This window comes from Rhinolophus sinicus, chromosome 2 (genome assembly GCF_057876585.1).
Source record: "Rhinolophus sinicus isolate RSI-liver-muscle chromosome 2, RSI-T2T, whole genome shotgun sequence".
Taxonomy (NCBI): Eukaryota; Metazoa; Chordata; class Mammalia; order Chiroptera; family Rhinolophidae; genus Rhinolophus; species Rhinolophus sinicus.
The window spans coordinates 152,746,354-152,763,371 of record NC_142502.1 but is presented as its reverse complement, the minus strand read 5'-3'; the positions used below and the strand labels follow the sequence as shown (position 1 = coordinate 152,763,371).

General features: G+C 37.5%; 2 protein-coding genes and 1 long non-coding RNA gene across 4 annotated transcripts in view; 2 read left to right on the top strand and 1 right to left on the bottom strand.

Annotated features, from left to right (window-relative positions):
• The window catches only part of ACYP2 (acylphosphatase 2), a 110,260-nt gene extending 105,069 nt beyond the window's left edge, over positions 1-5,191 (top strand). Inside the window, exon 4 of the mRNA XM_019719532.3 lies at positions 4,567-5,191. Within this exon, the coding sequence (XP_019575091.3) occupies positions 4,567-4,681 (115 nt within the window). The 3' untranslated portion in view covers positions 4,682-5,191. The remainder of the gene's footprint in view (positions 1-4,566) is intronic.
• The window catches only part of LOC109439275 (uncharacterized), a 159,511-nt gene that overhangs the window by 24,459 nt on the left and 118,034 nt on the right, over positions 1-17,018 (bottom strand). The gene's annotated exons all lie outside the window — the stretch shown is intronic.
• Positions 12,870-17,018, top strand: part of CIMIP6 (ciliary microtubule inner protein 6) — a 32,238-nt gene continuing 28,089 nt past the window's right edge. The window contains exon 1 of the mRNA XM_088794756.1: positions 12,870-12,935. Coding sequence (XP_088650882.1) covers positions 12,870-12,935 — 66 coding nt within the window. The remainder of the gene's footprint in view (positions 12,936-17,018) is intronic.

The following is a 17,018-nucleotide window of genomic DNA, read 5'->3' as shown; positions in this document are numbered from 1 at the left end:
ACCCTAGTAAACCCAAGACCACAGCTGTGCAGCTGGCCAAAGAAAAGTCCATTCCAGCTGGGAGAAGGGGAGTCCCACATTCTATCACTCCCTCCAGGAAACGTGATTGAATTATTCAGTATGCTCCTCAGGTGGACTCTCGCTACTGGGAAGCCTTTGTCCCAGGCACTGCTTTCTGGCCCCACTGGTTTTTGACCACACTTGCGCGACAGGCAACTCAGGAAGCAGAGGGCTCTGCCATTGGTCAGGTTTGCAGCCCCCAGCCACCTCGTCTAACCGTAAGGGCCTCGTCAGCAGTTTTTTCATTTCAGTCAACATTTGTTAACTCCTGTAGCAATTAACACCTTTTTTTACTTTCTTAATTTCTCAACTCTAGTACCTCTACCTCCCTTATTCTCAGTAAATTACCTTGCCTCTTATTTTACTGAGGGAATGGCGTCTATCTCATGTGAGTGCCTCTTCAATATACAATTGCTTTCCAGTTTTTTGACCCCTTGTCTTCTCTTCTGTACAGATAGGTGTGTCCTCTTTCTTTTCTAAACCTGACGAGTCTACCTATGTCACGATCCTGGTTCTTCCAGCCTGCCCTGGGGCCCTGTCCCACCGATTACCACGCCTTTGTCGTGCATCTTCAATTGACTCCCCTGGCCAACTTGTGAGAACGTGTGTAGTGGATATTGTGACGTGCTACTCAGCGTCCCCCTCAGGACTGAAGGATTTCTTCCCCAGACGCTGGCAGTGCTGCTGGAAGGTGGCCCTCAGTTTGGAATTGCCTCAGCAGAAGGAAGGCACCTCGCTAAAGACCACACCTCCTTCTCTGGGCTTTTCTCTGCTGACTGGTTCATGTGGGGAATAGGCAGACACTGCCTTTTCACCTCAACTTGGGATAACTCGGAAGGGTCTTCCAGGTTCAGAGCTCCTCTGTGTTTTCTGATACTGCATCTCTGTCCAATCTCGCCTCCTTTCCTTGCCCCCCGCCCCACAGTTATACCGGAGAGGGTTTCCTGCATGCTAATCTCTGTCTGAGAGTCTGTATCCCTGGGTACCTTCTCTATGACAGTATGTCTGTAAGTTATGGACATTTAAAACTTATGGACATTTAAAATTTTAAAGTTGTCCATCTAAAAAAGTCTACAAGTTTGCATTCCCATCAACAAGGTAGAAAAGTTCCTCTTTTTCCACACCCTGACTGCTGCTACTAGATATTATCAAACTTTCAAATCGTTGCCATTTCATACGTAACAGATGGTGTGTCCTTCTTACTCTACTCATAGTCTTAAAATTATGAGTAAGAGTGAGAATATTGTCACGTATTTATTGGCCATTTCTATTTCTTTCCCTTTCATCTGCTGATGTTGTTTTGTCCATTTTTCTCTTAGATGGCCATCTTTTATGTATTGGTTTAAGTGCTCTTTGTATAGTAAGGAAATTGCAAATAAGTTTTCCAGTTTGCTGTTTGTTTTGGCTTTGCTTAAGACATTTTTCGACCATTTCAAAAGTTTTACATTTTAAATTAATGTTATCAATATTTTTCCCATGCTTCTTTGTTTCCTGTCATGCTTAAGTTAGCATTCCCCATTCTAATATTTGATAAATTCGATAGTATTTTCTTTAAAACCTAGCCCACCTGCTATTTCCATCACAAAGGTGTCCCTGAATACCTTGACGACAGTTATCCCCCTAATTCCTGCATCCCTGTACATAAAACTCACATTGCACATCATATCCTGCCTTATATTAGAGTTATTTTTACTATACTCCAAACTCAGCTATTAGACTGTAAGTTACTGAGGGAAGAAACTGCATTTTAAGTATCTATGTATGTACTCCAGTATCTAGATTATGACCTGTATACAGTGCTACTTAAATATTTAAGTAGCACTGTATACAGGTCATAATCTAGATACTTGAATGAACTGGTATTGTTCGATTTTGTGGTTCTTTTTCACACTAACGGGGTGATTGTGTATATACCAGGGGTGCCAAAAAAAATGTATACACATGACTTGTATTCTTTTATTATCGGTATATGTTGAGCATTACAACTTTAATACAGTTTTTTCCCTTCTTAAAATGTGTATACATTTTTTTTTTTTTTTTGGCACCCTCTTGTATATCCCATCCTCACTAATCTGTGACTAGTTCTTTTGCAGCTAGGAGAGCTGTTAGTTCTGCCATTTCCAGACCTGAGACACCTATAAAGGACTGACTATAAGAGCAGCACATGAGGAGTAAGGTCTTAGGTGACCAGAATGCTCCTAAGTGAGTTGGCAGGTCAGGCAAGATGGTTCTTAGCAACAGGAGTGTCATGTGTGGAGCCATGGCACAAAGTGGCCCTGCCCCAGACACACACACACAGTAAATGAAGCTGAATCACCCAACAGCAGGACCATTCTGCCCCTACCAGTGGCAGAGATTCCTCCTTGGCCATAGGTCTGGCCGGTGTGGAAGACCAGCTGCAGATAGGTAGTCAGGCTCTCGACTAGTCAAACACAGTAAGCTGTCAGCTCAGCTGGACTAGTCCGTTGCAGCTCCTGTTCCCACCAGTCCTACTCCTGGATCCTCTGGTTCCATTTCCTCTCTTTTCATTCTCTCCTGAGCATATTCAATTATGGCTTTCACTCCACCAAAACTGCTCTGTCAAGGTCATCAGTGGCCTCTGTGTTGCTGAATGCAGTGGTCACTTCTCAGTCCTCACCTTACTTGACCTGCAAGCTGCATTGACCCACTTGATGCTCTGTTCCTGGAGGGCTTCATTTGACTCTCAGGTCACGATGCTCTCCCAGTATTTCTCCTATCTCACTGGCTGCTTTCTTCTCCTCCTCTGCTGGTTCTTACTCTGCTTCCTGAGCTCTTTACGCTGGGGTGCCCTCAGGTACAGTGCTGGGACCTCATCCCTTTTCTATCTATATTCATTTTTATGGTGATCCCATCCAATCTTGTCTTTCAATACTGTCTGTCTGCAGAGAGAGTCCAAATTTGATCTCCTCCAGCCAGACTCAGATCCAACTGCATACTCAACATCTCCTTTAGAAGACATCTCTAACTTAACACTCCAAAACTGAATTTCTGATCTTTCCCCCAAATCTGTTCTTCTCACAGCCCCTCCATTTCAGTAAATGACAACACTGTCCCAGTAGGTTTTCAACCCAATAACCCTGGTGTCATCCTTCATTCCTCTTTCTCACACCCACATCCAATCTGTCAGCAAATCTTTTGACTGTACCTTCAGAATCTATCCAGAATCTGATCATTTGTCACTACCACCACTGTGGCTATCCTGGGCAAGTTCCCTCATCAATAATTTAGGAGCAATAATAGACTGTAACTTACAGGATGGACTGAAGGAAATAGTATACATAATGAACTTAGCACACAGTGCACAATAAATGTTAGCTTCTCTTTCTGGCCTGTTTTTTTAGAAGATTTCAAGGAGATTGACTTATAAAATTGAAGCCATCAGCTCCTTTTCATAATAATTAAATTTTATTCTTCAACACATCTAATTTCCATTTTTAAGATTTCAACTAAATGAGTTGAAGAAAATGTGCTACTTTGCTCATGGCATAGTTTCTGAAAAAGAACAGTGAAAATTCACCTTTCCCAGTAAAACTATCACAAATAAGAACCAAAGGAAGTGCTGCATAGCACAATGGCAATTTGAATCCTTCTCTAGCCTAGGAGTAATTTTCAGATAATCAGACAACTTTAGCCTAGAAAATATTTTTAATTCAAAGTTTTATGAGATTGTTATATATGATAATGTGCAGCTGTACACAGCACAAGTGGCACAGCTTGAAAGAATTTCAGGAATATGAGAGAAGTCATGGAATGTTTCCATAATAACAGCTAGGATAACTGCCATCACTTGTATAAAATGGACTCACATTATTTACCTGTAGTCCCACTTACTCTGTCATCCCAACTAATTATTAATGGACAGAAAGATTCTGGAAAATCCTTAACAGTACTATCTGAGCTGTCCACTATATTATACTAAACCTGAATTATACAGGAAGCATCTCAGGTAAGTACCCAAATGCATAAATTAGACACGTGGATAAATAAGAAAAACCATTGCACTATGCAATCAGAAAGTTTCAGAACATTTAACTTGTCCCTTTAATGTAGATACTTTGCTGATATATATAGTAAGAAATGGTTTTTGAATAAAAGTGTTCATCTAATTTTAATGTTTATAGAAAATCACATTCTCTATTCTTTCATCCATTCTCATACACACACACACACACCATGTTCTGGGTAACGAAAGAAAACAATGATGAATTATTTCTATGACTTTTAAGAGGGAAATAACCCCAATACGAAATCATCAGTAGTTGTTGACTGTGCTTAATTTGTTATTAGCTTTTCTTTATCCATATTTAATTAAACTGTTCTATTCTCATACATACATCATATATATACAATGTGAAAATTCATATTTCACATTACATGCAAAAGTTAGTAAAAAGTAAACTCCCATTGTTACCTATTGTGGGATCATTTTAGCTAGAGCTAGTCTATATATAGTTTACATGCTAATTTTTATTTATTTTTTTGTAGGAAGTCCTGGCTGAGCAAGGTCGGAAGTCCTAGTTCTCGCATTGACCGCACAAACTTTTCTAATGAAAAAACCATCTCTAAACTTGAATATTCTAATTTTAGTATTCGATACTAATAGAAATAAAAATTGTTTATACTGCACAATAGACACTATATAGTCTTAAGTCTATATACTAGGATAATAGTAGCAGAGTAGGGTCAAAAAAAGTAACTGTTCTGAAATCCACATTATATATACATATATTATTAAAAATATGTGACACTGAAACAGTTTTACTCAACTATGTTTTTAACAAGCAAAAGATTAGTATCCTAAAATAAAAAATGTAATTACAAAATATTTGAATTGTAATTCAAAAATTGAAACTTGTGTTATGGAAACTTTAATTCTAATGAATATTATAGCATACGTATTATTTAGCTAGACATAAAATAATGAAGTTAACCATTTAAAAATTATTTTTAGTTACTGTTGTCTGGATTGAATTCTATAACCTTCCAAATAATTTGTTATTAAAGTAAAGCAATTTGTTTAATATCAACAAAAATAACCTGTAGATATAAATGTATGTGATGATCATTATAATCATGAAATATCAATAAAGAGTTAATTTTTAAAATTCTGGTTAATTGAGAAAATAATTCAGTACTTGGGTTGGAGCTATGGGATGCTTTCTATGAACTGTATTGTTCTGCATAGTGAACAGATGAGTGTATAGCAAGCAGCAAGATTTGTATCGACAACCATCCACAATGGATATTCTATCAACCAGAAAAGGAACTGAGAGTCTAAATCAATTATACTACCCCCCAAACTTGGCCTGTCGTTTGGGAATTTTCACATGCATAAGCAACAGAGTATTTTAAGGGGAAGGTTCATTTTCATACCATAGAATTACACTATTGAAAAAAGGAAGACCTTTAACTCAAAATGCTGGGGAATTTCAAATGCTGTAGGTATATACTTGAATATAACCTTCAATGACCTCCAAAATTTTAGAACAATGGTGTCTTTCATTAGAACAAAATTTTATGTGGAATTACATAAAGCAAGTGAAAAGGGACAACTAGTATGATTGAAATGGGGATGGGTGGAGGGGGTCCCTGCAACCCTGCATACTTGGTCTCACTTTTCTTCCTGCATCCTGTCTTGCACAATTTCAAGTCCATTGGGAATTCAGTTTAGAAGTCTATCTATGGAACAAATCTCCATTGCTATACTCACTCCATGGCATGGAGAAAGAATTCAGGACTCTCTCCTCTACCTGCTACAAGATTAGAATTGAGAGACGGAGATGAAGGGTAGGCTTTGTTCACTGGAAAGGTTAACGCTATAGATGATGATAGTATTGATATCAAATATATATAGAAAACAACGCAACATTAGGGAATGACAAAGATATTTTTAAACTTTCCAAACACACTTAAAGGAATAAAGAACTTTCCTACTATTTTAATACCGTTAAGTATTATATATGTCAAATATTATGCAAGTGAATCTATTGTGATACTCATTTGAGTTTTGCTCTCCTTCAATTTCCCCACTCCTGGTTCAAGGAAGATAGACAGGTCTTTGTGTTCCCTTACCTCAGGGGAGGTTTTGGTGCCAGATCCCCTGAAGACAACTTTCCTTGCAAGGTTTCCTTTTAAAGAGGGCATTATATTCTGAATTGAGGAGAAAGAGAAAACTAGGCCATTAGTGGGTAAAAGAGAAGTGGAAGTGACAAGATCCAAAGGGACAAGGAGATTATCCAAGACTTTAGAAAGGGACCAAACGCTGTGGATTTCCCAAGAGATGAACACCTGCACCTTTCTCCCCAGCGGCACCTCTGGGGGATAAACCTGAGAAGGAAGCAGCTGTAGTACATCCAGAGAAGCTGGATCCCAGCTCTAGGCGCTCCAGACCTAGCAAGATTCCTGTCCCAAAAGTGCTACACTTCATCCTCACTACAAGGAACCATGGTGATAAGGACTGGAGACCAGAGAAGTCTTTCCTGAGTGTTCTTTCTACATAAGACCCTGTAAGGTCCGTCTGAGAGAGGATGCAAAGTGTCAGGATGACGAAGATTTAACTTCCCACCTCCCAGACAGGATGGGGCTTGAAACAGATTCAACTTGATTTAGAGAAAATAAAAGACATTTCTTGCACACACGTTTGAAAAAAAAGCCTGTACCACTTTACACATAGAAAGGCTAAATGATTTTAGAAAAATATGATCTCAGATGTGACACCAATATGTCACTTTTTATTACCCTGATATCCTCTGATATTTCCCTTCCCAGCTCTTTATGAGGAAATCACAGTTTGCTGGAACAATCTTCTAACTGCACAAAGTGAATCACATTAGTCAAGGTTGCTTAATGATTAATACATAACTAAATTCTATTACTGGATGGAAAATGTAGATAATGATTAAAAATAGGGGTTTATGCATGGGTAAAGAACAAGCAAGAAAGGTAAAGCAGTTTTTAAAATGTGGTAGAGACCAGATATATCGTAACATAAAACTTAATAGGTCAAAATTCATATGGAACTTACATAGGGAATTTTTAATTTACATATATTTTAGTCAATAAACCTTGATAGGTTTAGTTTTGTTAGAATTAGACATTTTAAAAACCAAGAAAAAAAATTAAGCGAAAGATGGGTATCTACTTCAGTGACGGTCCACCATGAGTCTCAACATTCCACATGCCCACCCTCCTCTGGAAGCCACATATCAGAATTACGCGGTATGATTTGTTAAAGCACACTTACCTATTATTTTTCATATTTATATAAAAATGCCTGTCTTTTTTATTGGTGTAAAAACAGACCCATAGATCAATGGAACAGAATAGAGAGCCCAGAAATAAACCCACACCTATATGGTTAATCTATGACAAAGGAGGCAAGAATATACAATGAGGTAAAGACAGTCACTTTAATAAATGATGCTGGGAAAACTGAAAGACATGTAAAAAAAATGGATCAGTTTCTTACACTATACACAAAAATAAACTCAGAATGGATTAAAGACTTAGATGTAAGACCTGAAACCATAAAAAACTTAGAATAATACAATACAGGCAGGGAGCTCTTTCACATCACTTTGTAATACCTTTTTGGATATGTCTCCTCTGGGAAGGGAAACCAAAGAAAAAATTCAGCAATGGGACTACATCAAACTAAAAAGTTCTTGCACAGTGAAGGAAACCATCAACAAAACAAAATAACCTACTGAATGGGAGAAGAGATTCACCAATGATACATCCAATAAGGAGTTAATATCCAAAACATATAAGGAATTTATTTAACTTAACACTAAAAAAACCCAAACAATCCAATTGAAAAATGGGCAGAGGAATTGAACAGGCATTTCTCCAAAGAGGACATTCAGAGGGCCAACAGATATATGAAAAGATGCTCAATATCACTAATCGTCAGGGAAATGCAAATTAAAATCCCAATGAGATACCACCTCACACCTGTCAGAATGGCTAGCATCAATAAATTAAAAAACAAGTATTGGCAATGCCGTGGAGGAAAGGGAACCCTCCTGCATTGTTGGTAGGATTGTAAATTGGTACAGCCACTATGAAAAACAGTATGGAGATGCCACAAAAAATTAAAAATAGAACTACCGTATGATCCAGTAATTCCACTTCTGGGAATTTATCCAACAAAAAATCCAAAGCACTAATTTGAAAAGACCTATGTACCCCTTATGTTCACTGCAGCATTATTTACAATAGCCAAAATATGGAGGTAACCTAAGTGTCCATCAATAGACTGATAAAGGAGTGGTACATACGAGAGTATATATATTTAATTATAGTTGACATTCAATATTATTCTACTTCAGCTTCAGATATACAGCATATTGGTCAGGCATCCACAGAATCTACGAGGAAGTGATCCCCCTGATAAGTCCAGTGCCCATCTGGAACCCTACATAATCTTTACAACATTATTATTTTCCCCACACTGTATTTCATATCCCCGTGACTACATTATAACTACTAATTTGCACTTTCTAATCCCTTCCCCTTCTTCCCCATCCCCATCCTCTTCCTATCAACTGTCAGTTTTTTTTCTCTGTATCTCTGAGTCTATTTCTGTTTAGTTTGCTTATTATGTTCTTTAGACCCTACATATAAGTGAGATCATATGGTATTTGTCTTTCTCAGTCTGACTTATTTCCCTTAGCATAATATTCTCTAGGTCCATCCATGTTGTTACAAGTGGTAAGATTTCATTCTTTTTTATGGTCGAATAATACTTCATTGTATAAAATGTCCCACGGTTTCTTTTGTCTGTTGATGGGCATTTCTGTTGTTTCCATGTCTTGGCTATTGTGAACAGTGCCACAGTCAACAGAGCAGTGCATATATTTTTTCGAATTAGTGTTTTGGATTCCTTTGGATAGATACCCAGGAGTGGCATTGCTGGGTCATAAGGTAGTTCCATTTTCAATTTTTTGAGGTTCCTCCATACTGTTTTGGCTGCTTATTTCTATTTTCATGTTATAAAAATGAAAAACATGCAAGAGGAAACACAAATATATAATTAGTGGCTTAATTAAGAAGTATTTTATGAGCATATCTTGCAGATTTTAACCTAATATTTAGAATTATGTGTAAGAGGTAATTTTCATTTTTCTTAACTGGCTCAAATGATTTTGAATAAAACTGAAGTCTGATAAGAATTTTAAAATTTAGAATTAAAAAGTCTAGTTATTGTGTGACCTCATTAGCAGGTTTTTCTATAAAAAGTAGGGTTTCCCCCCTTTTCGCAAGCATGATTTGTGCCCTGTTTTTCCTGTATTAGTTTTATTTTCTAGGTGGGCACAAGGGATGCTATGAGTAGCAGTGGATACAAGCCTCCAATATGGCCTTTTTAAAAAAATCTTTTCTCAGTTTTTAATGAATATTAGAAGAGGCACAGAGAAAGAGAAGATTCAGGAGATTCCTTGGATGGGAAAAGGAATTTCTATTTCAAAACATGTAAATTGTCAAACACTCACTCCCCAAACTCCTTATCTACTTTTCTCCTTTATTTTCTAACAGGTGCTTATCACCATCTAACTAATATTCTGTATTTTACTGACTTATCTATTGTCTCTCATCCCAATGAAAGCTATAGTACGGCAGACATTTATGTAAGTTTGTATCCTGCTATATCTGTAGCACCCAGAATAGTGCATGGCAATGGTAAGTGCTCAATAGTATCTGTTGAATTAAATATAGGAAAAAAATATTCCCTCAAGGACTTAAGCTGACAGGAAGCTACATATCCATAATACATAAAAAATGGTTTAAACTCCACTATAAAAATTCGTCACATAATTTAAGCATATGCTGATTATAAGAGACACATGAAATGTGACTTTTAACCTCCCATGGGAAGCAGCTAGAACACTGGACAAACTATATGGAACTGTTTTCAGATATTGGACAATAGGCAGTGCAGGACCCTGATCCCTGAGAAAAAGGAAACAAATGAAACGAGCGCTACAATTGCTTAAAAGCAATTTCCAGACTGCAGGGGCAGGAAGGGGGAACCCAAACAGCATCTGGAGAGCTTTCTGAAGAGAAGAGACAGAGAATGGGTATTAGGGAGCTAAATTACACTGGCTAGAGGCTACCATATTGGACAGCACAGCTCTAGATTCTGGGGGGAAAGTGGGAATAAATCCACTGAAGCTGAATGGTGGTTGTCTGTATCTAGCTGGTAAAATTTTGCTTTGTTTGTATCTATGTTCACCAAATTTTTCTATAATAAGCATGTATTCCTTTTATAATATTAAAAAAAACATTGAAAACATGTATACATTAAATTCCTAATACCTACTTTGGAATGATAAGTGGTAATTTCACCAGAAAATTTTTAGAATTCAAATCTAATAGTATAGAAACTGAATTAGCACTTAATCCTAAAATGTAGTGTTTTTCTCTGGATAGAAATTTCTATGCTAGTAAAGAGTTTAGCAATGGAAAACCTCATTTTAATGAAATCAGCTTTAAGTTTTCATGTTAAAGTGAAACCAACAGTTTCTTTACAACAATAACATTTTGTCTGCACTGGGATGGATCTAGATTGGATTATTTGTAAGAAATGCAAGGAAAGATTCTATCACAGAGACATAATGGATTACTCTGAAAACACAAAAATCAGTTAAATGTTGAAACTTTCAGTCATTTGCCTAATTGTATATCATAATTTTAAAAGGGAAAGAGCTCTATATTTAGGATTGCATACAATTTAACAAATATTTTAACAAAGTAGAAAATAAAATTAGTTTAATGGACCTAATTTGAGATGAATAAAATATTTAATATTAGATTTTTAGAAAATTGAGAGGATATACACTAAATTCTTCCAACTGGTCTATGACCTCCTCACCATCCCTTCTTTGTACCAATTTGCCTCAATTTAGCAACAATAAAACCTCTTAGTGGGCTCCATTAGTGCCTACAGTATGCAGTCTGAACAATACATTTGAGACATCAGCATTCTGGTATTTAGGCTGTAGCTTAACTCTGATTTTAAAAAGAATGCAATTGACCCATTCATTTTATTGTTTCATCAACTGTTTGAAAACAGAGTGGGGCAGGGGAAACATTAGCTATTTCCAAATGTCAGCAAACATGGGTAACTCTAAATGTGTAGAGCTGTCCATCCTCGGCACATTACAGGGTGTTAATTCAGCAGTACATGTACACGTGGGCATCGTTGCTAGCCATGAGTTCAAACTCTTTACTAATACAACTATAAACTCTACCAGCACATACTTTAGTACTAAAGGCTTTGCTAAATTAAGAAAAATAACATTATCCAAAGTTACAAAACGTGGGGCTGTTAAATGGTATTTGTACTTTTACATTAGAAAATAATCACTTTGGGACATGATAGATCATTTTAGTGAAAATCATGTTTTACCAAACCACAACGTGCACTGTTTCTTTAAGTGCTGGCTGTCCCCAAGTAGCCCACAATTTGATTAGGAAACAAGATGTTCAGAAACGCAAATCTAGAGTAAAATTCCAAGGTAATAAACAAATGATATGACAGTGCAGTGTTAGTCCTAAAATTCAGGCCTGATTCTGTGTGCCGCTTTGACATCTGATGAAATCGGGAGGAGCTCACATGGCCCATTCTCTCCCCCATTCTGCTCCCATGGAAAAGGTCCCTTAGCCAAACAACCCTCTTTATAAGGGGCCAGATGCGCTTCCCGCTTATCCTTGAGAAGCAAGTTTCAGTTTCCAACCAGCCCGCAGAATTGTTCAGAGAAACCAATCACATCTTCCAGTGGAAACGTGGGGTGACCTCATTCTCTTGACACTGGAACCCTGCCTCCCACAGCCTCTGGTTGTTCATTCTGTTCTTAAGTGCCACCCGTATGGCCCTGCATAGTGGTGTCCTCCCCTTGGCTGTGAGTAAAAGTGGCCAATAAACTGCTGTCAGTCTCATCTGTCCAGTGTCAGGTGTCCTGTGTTCAGCCATCCCCACAACCCTAGGGCAGGGATCTCTCCCTCATCAGTGGAGTGACTAGGAGGTGATTAGAACTGAATATAGCTCTCAATACTATAAAAGGTCCAGTTTTAGAAAAAGATCCTTATGGTGGCTGTCTAAAAAGATTTCGTAAAGTAGGTTGGTCTAGATGGAGAACGGTGTGAAGGATTTGGTTTTGCATGTGACCTTGGTCTCATTCTGGGATTCTCTGCTGAAGGAGCATATAGACAAGAGATGATAGCAAAATAGCAAATAAAGTACTGATTTCATTAACCGGACAAGGACCCAGTTCAACAATAGAGAACTCAAGTAAAAGCTCGGTTACAGAAACTGAGTTAGGGTAGAAGGCCAGTGTGAGCCTCTTAATATTCCTGTACCCTAACACTTACATTCTACACCCTCTTTCCAAATAGCTGTATGATCGCACATGACTGGCCCATCAGCTCCATCCAGCTGCAGGTAGCATCGAGAGGGTTGAGATGACCAGGTCAGCTAAGAGAAACCTTATCTGGTTTGTCCCCTCCTGGAGACAGGAAGTGCAAGAGAAGGCAAGGGGGTGCACACCCTGTGCACTGGTCTTTACTACAATGAGCCCACCCTCTAGAGAAATGGCCCCAGTCAATGTCCAGTTCTGACAGTGAGCTGAGCAAGTTTGTTCTCCAGTGCAATGGAACTGGGTGGAGAGGGATGCCAGAAATGGAGCGAGTGTCCTTGTAACCCACGAACTAAGGCAGAAGTACATTCCTTCCCCCAAGCAGGAGGGAAGCCATCTAGGTAACTGTAACTATATCCACAGAGGAAAGCGGCAATGAGGATGAACAGATTATGGGCCAGAAGAGCCAAACTGGAGAGCTGTGAGACCAACGGGCCAATGGTAAGACAGAGACTCGTGCCTTTTGAGAGTGTGAAGTCCAAAGCCAAAGAGGGCAGAGAAACTACGTAAGAAAAAATCTGCAGTCTGATGAAAAAGATGAAGTCTTTCTTCCCTAAACACTAAGGCCTCAGGACATTCCCGTGAGTCCAGACTCTGACATCCATAACTCAGTAAAAAATCCAGAAGCACAGAGAAACCATTGGGTTGGCAAAGAAAGAGCAGGGACAGTATAAAACTTATTTAAAAAAGCTTTTTTGTGTGTCATTCATTCAGGAAACACCTACTAAGCATCTGCCAGGTGCCAAGTACTGGGGTTCGGCACACAGACAGGAATATGAGAGAATCTCAACATCTAAGACATTTGCATTCTGATGGTACACAAAAAAGCTTTTTTTAATAAGTTTTTAAAACTTATTAAATATACAGGGAGTATATTATGGACCATCCTATTTTAGCCTCACAAAAACACTATAAGGAAGGTAGGTACGATAATTATTACCACTTTACAGATGAGGAAATTAAGGTTTAGAAAGATAAAAGTTGCTCCAAGTCATGTAGCTAAGAGGTGGTTTCAACTCTAGGGCACAGTTTGTGATCATTATGCTATATTCCTTCAAATATGAATGAGAAGCAAAAAGAATATTAAAGATAGGAAGTAAAATTTCAGTTCTATCTATATAGTATTCAGTTCAGAAAGAAGACCATAACAGATCTAAGTAAGGAAATGCAAAAATTTTTCTTAGCGCAGGTAAAAATAAAAAAAGAGTAACATTCACAAGAAAAAACCCCCACAAGCCTCACATGTGAATATGGAATGCAAAAATGATAGAAACAAAATAAGTTTAGGATATAACCCTATGAAGTACGCCCAAGATAACATTATATGATTTCTATGTATTTCATTTTATATAGCTCCATTAGGGAAATAACATCCTTAGAGAATCACAATATTGTCCCATTAGTGATGTTTTCTGTTCTCATCCAATCTAATCAAACCATATTCCATTTAAAGCAAAAGTCTGAAGTTAATTATTTGGTCTCATTTTCTACATGATTCAGGCCCACATTTAGAGTGGGAAATATGAATTTGGAGATTATTTTGCGGATGAGCTTCTCAGCCTAATGTTCTTACAGAGATGAAATATGGCTTAAAATTAGGATTCATAGTGGGCCCAACAAACAAACAGAATGTAAAATATAAACAAAAAGCAAAAGAAATGAAAAATTTTGCAGGCGAGGCTGTTACCAAAGTGATTGCTGATGTAAACTGTACTTGACACACAGGGAGTGGCCTTGCCCTGTGAAACTACCCCAAGAGGGTAATGTCAGGACCCTAGCATGGCCCAACCCATGCATTTAATAAAGGGTAGTTTAAGGAAACTCTTCCATGTGTACCGCCCTTTGACCTTACTGAAGTTGGTAGGAGAGATGTTTGCATCCTGGTGTACAGACAAAGGCACAGAGCCTCAGAGGTCAGACTTGACCCATCTAGGTTTCCAACAGGGAAGCCTGGGGAACTGGTTCATTGTGGTAGCTCATTACCTTCAACGACAACGGCTCACAAGGCTTCCCCACAGTCCCCAAGAGGTCGACTAGCCATGATCCAGATAAAGTGAGGACTGTGATATTTCCCATATCTCTTCTCTACATGGCAAAAAATGGCAGCAATGCCCAATTTCTTTCTAATGCTGCCTACCTTCTCTTAAAATATAGGGAAATTCTATAACATTTCTTTTCCTGAATCTTACAACCCACTATTCAAGCTTCAGAATTTGGCAGAGAAAACAAGGAATTTAAAAAAAAAAAAAAAAAAAAAAAAGGAAACTGAACTCAGGCAAATAGTTTGCTCCAAGGCTTATCCTAAGAGGATAAAAAACATGGCTAAGTTTCCAAACTCTTGAAAAGCTTGTAAATACTGAAAGAATTAACTATAACTTGAAGCACATAATACCATTATAATTACATTAGGGAAAAGGGATAGATTAGAACAATCGTTTAAAAGTGATGACTTGTGAAATGTTTATTTGCCATACCATATTGAAAAGAATGACGTAGGTCTAGGAGGTCTTTGAGGTAAACTAAACTAACCCTTATTAATTACAAGTGTTGTATTTATCTCTTTAAAACCTCACCTGTGATTTCTATTTAGATATATCCTAACTTTTAGGTCAAACGCTTATTTTCTTGAAATGAAAACTCAAGTTATCTTTTAACTCCTTACGTTTGTTACAGAAGAAAAGCATTATGAAATTTATCACAGACCTACCCATTCATATCAAAAGAATTACATTGATTACTAGATCATTGGCAGAGTCTCAAATTGTGGCACTAGGTAAAGTCATGAGTGTGAGTGGTGGTGATTTCAGATTGGGTACTTTTTCTTGATTGCTATTGTTTCTGTTTTCCCAACCATGGAAACTAAACATCAGCTGTAACATGCACATTTGTCAGAATGCACTGTGCATGATGCTTGATGGGGAGGTGGTGCAGACTTTCACTTTTCACGCACTCCCATCCTATCCCTGAATGGTTATCACGCGCTCCTACCCATCACAGCCTTGCTGTCTTGAAGGCTTTCACTCACCATGGACTCATAACTTGGGCTGACTTTACCCTTTCTTGTTATTTTTACCCACTCTCTTACCATAGTGTTCCTAATCTTTCCAGTTTTGTCGTCATTAGGAGGACCTTATTTAGAATTTTAGGTTCATTTTTTAGTGCCATGGTTTAAAGCAAGAGGTAGAGAAACTAGATGTAGAGGCAATGAGGTCTGAAAAAAGAGAGACTAATCTAAAAACAAGTCCCAGCTGGGTGATCTTTAACCTTGGGTAAGTGTGGGAGAGAGTGGTGGGAAATAGTACTTACTGAGTGTTTTACACATATCATGTTTAAAACAGCAACCCTACAGGATAAATTCTCTTATCCCTACTCTTTGGTGGTCTTATTAATTTATCTTTTAAAGATTAACAAACGACATATTCAAAATCTAAAGCTCAAAGAATTTAAACAACTTGCCCAGAGTCTTGGGGCTTTAAACAGAGCTAGGATTTAAACTCAGGTCAAACTCACAAATTCAATAAATATCAGTTCTCCTGACCTAGGGAGAGTACTGGAATGGCAATTTGTATCATTAAAGGGATCGAAGGTAAATTTTTATGGGCAGAAGTTGAACAATTTAATTGCTTTAGCTTAAAAGGAAGTTTTAACTACGTTTTAAAATGTGGAGATTCTCTAAGGAGTTTGTTGAATGATTATTATCTGTGCCCCTAAAACAAAACAAAACAAAACAAAAAAACCTTAAAAGTAGTAGGATGTAAGGAAGAATTTTTCTAGGTCAATCTCATTAATAGGGCCTATTGTTTGCAAGGTACTTTTCTAGGTGCTGAGGATCTCAGATGAATACGCTAAAATCTCATGGTCCAGAGAATAGGCCAGAACAGACCAGGTTCTCAGTGTATGTTGGATTGCTCAATAATTAGTTAATAAGATGTGGTAACGGTTTGCAAGGAAGATGATCACATACATTTGAAATTCTTCAAATGAACAAGGCAAATAGCCTTTAAAAGAAGCTAGAAGATATAGAAAACCATCAAAACAAGGCAGCTTAAAACTAGTGATTCCTAACCCTTTGAGGATAACACTCCAATGATTTTTCATTTTGCAATGTTCCTTCCTCAAGAAGCTATTTGTCCACAACTATTCATTCAACCAATCTTTACTCTTTACATCATCACTCTATTCAAGACACCACTGAAGTACCAAAATGCTCTCACCATCTAAAACCAACTTTTCATTCATTCTTTGGTTACACAGCTCCTATATAGGTGGTCATAATTGGGTTATTTCAAAATAAATCTTGAATCATGAAATTACAGAGGTGACTAGAGCCCTCCAAATTTATAAAGTTCAAGCTTCTTTCTTCATTCAGTGAATTTTTTTCTAGAGATTTCTAACAAGGATTTTGGAGTAACCCAGGCTGACTATAATTGTATTAGTTATTTCAAGAGATTTCATAAAATATTATTAAAGATTTTTATTTATATATATTTTTTCTTATATTTTTAGTCTGCGGTTGGTTGAATT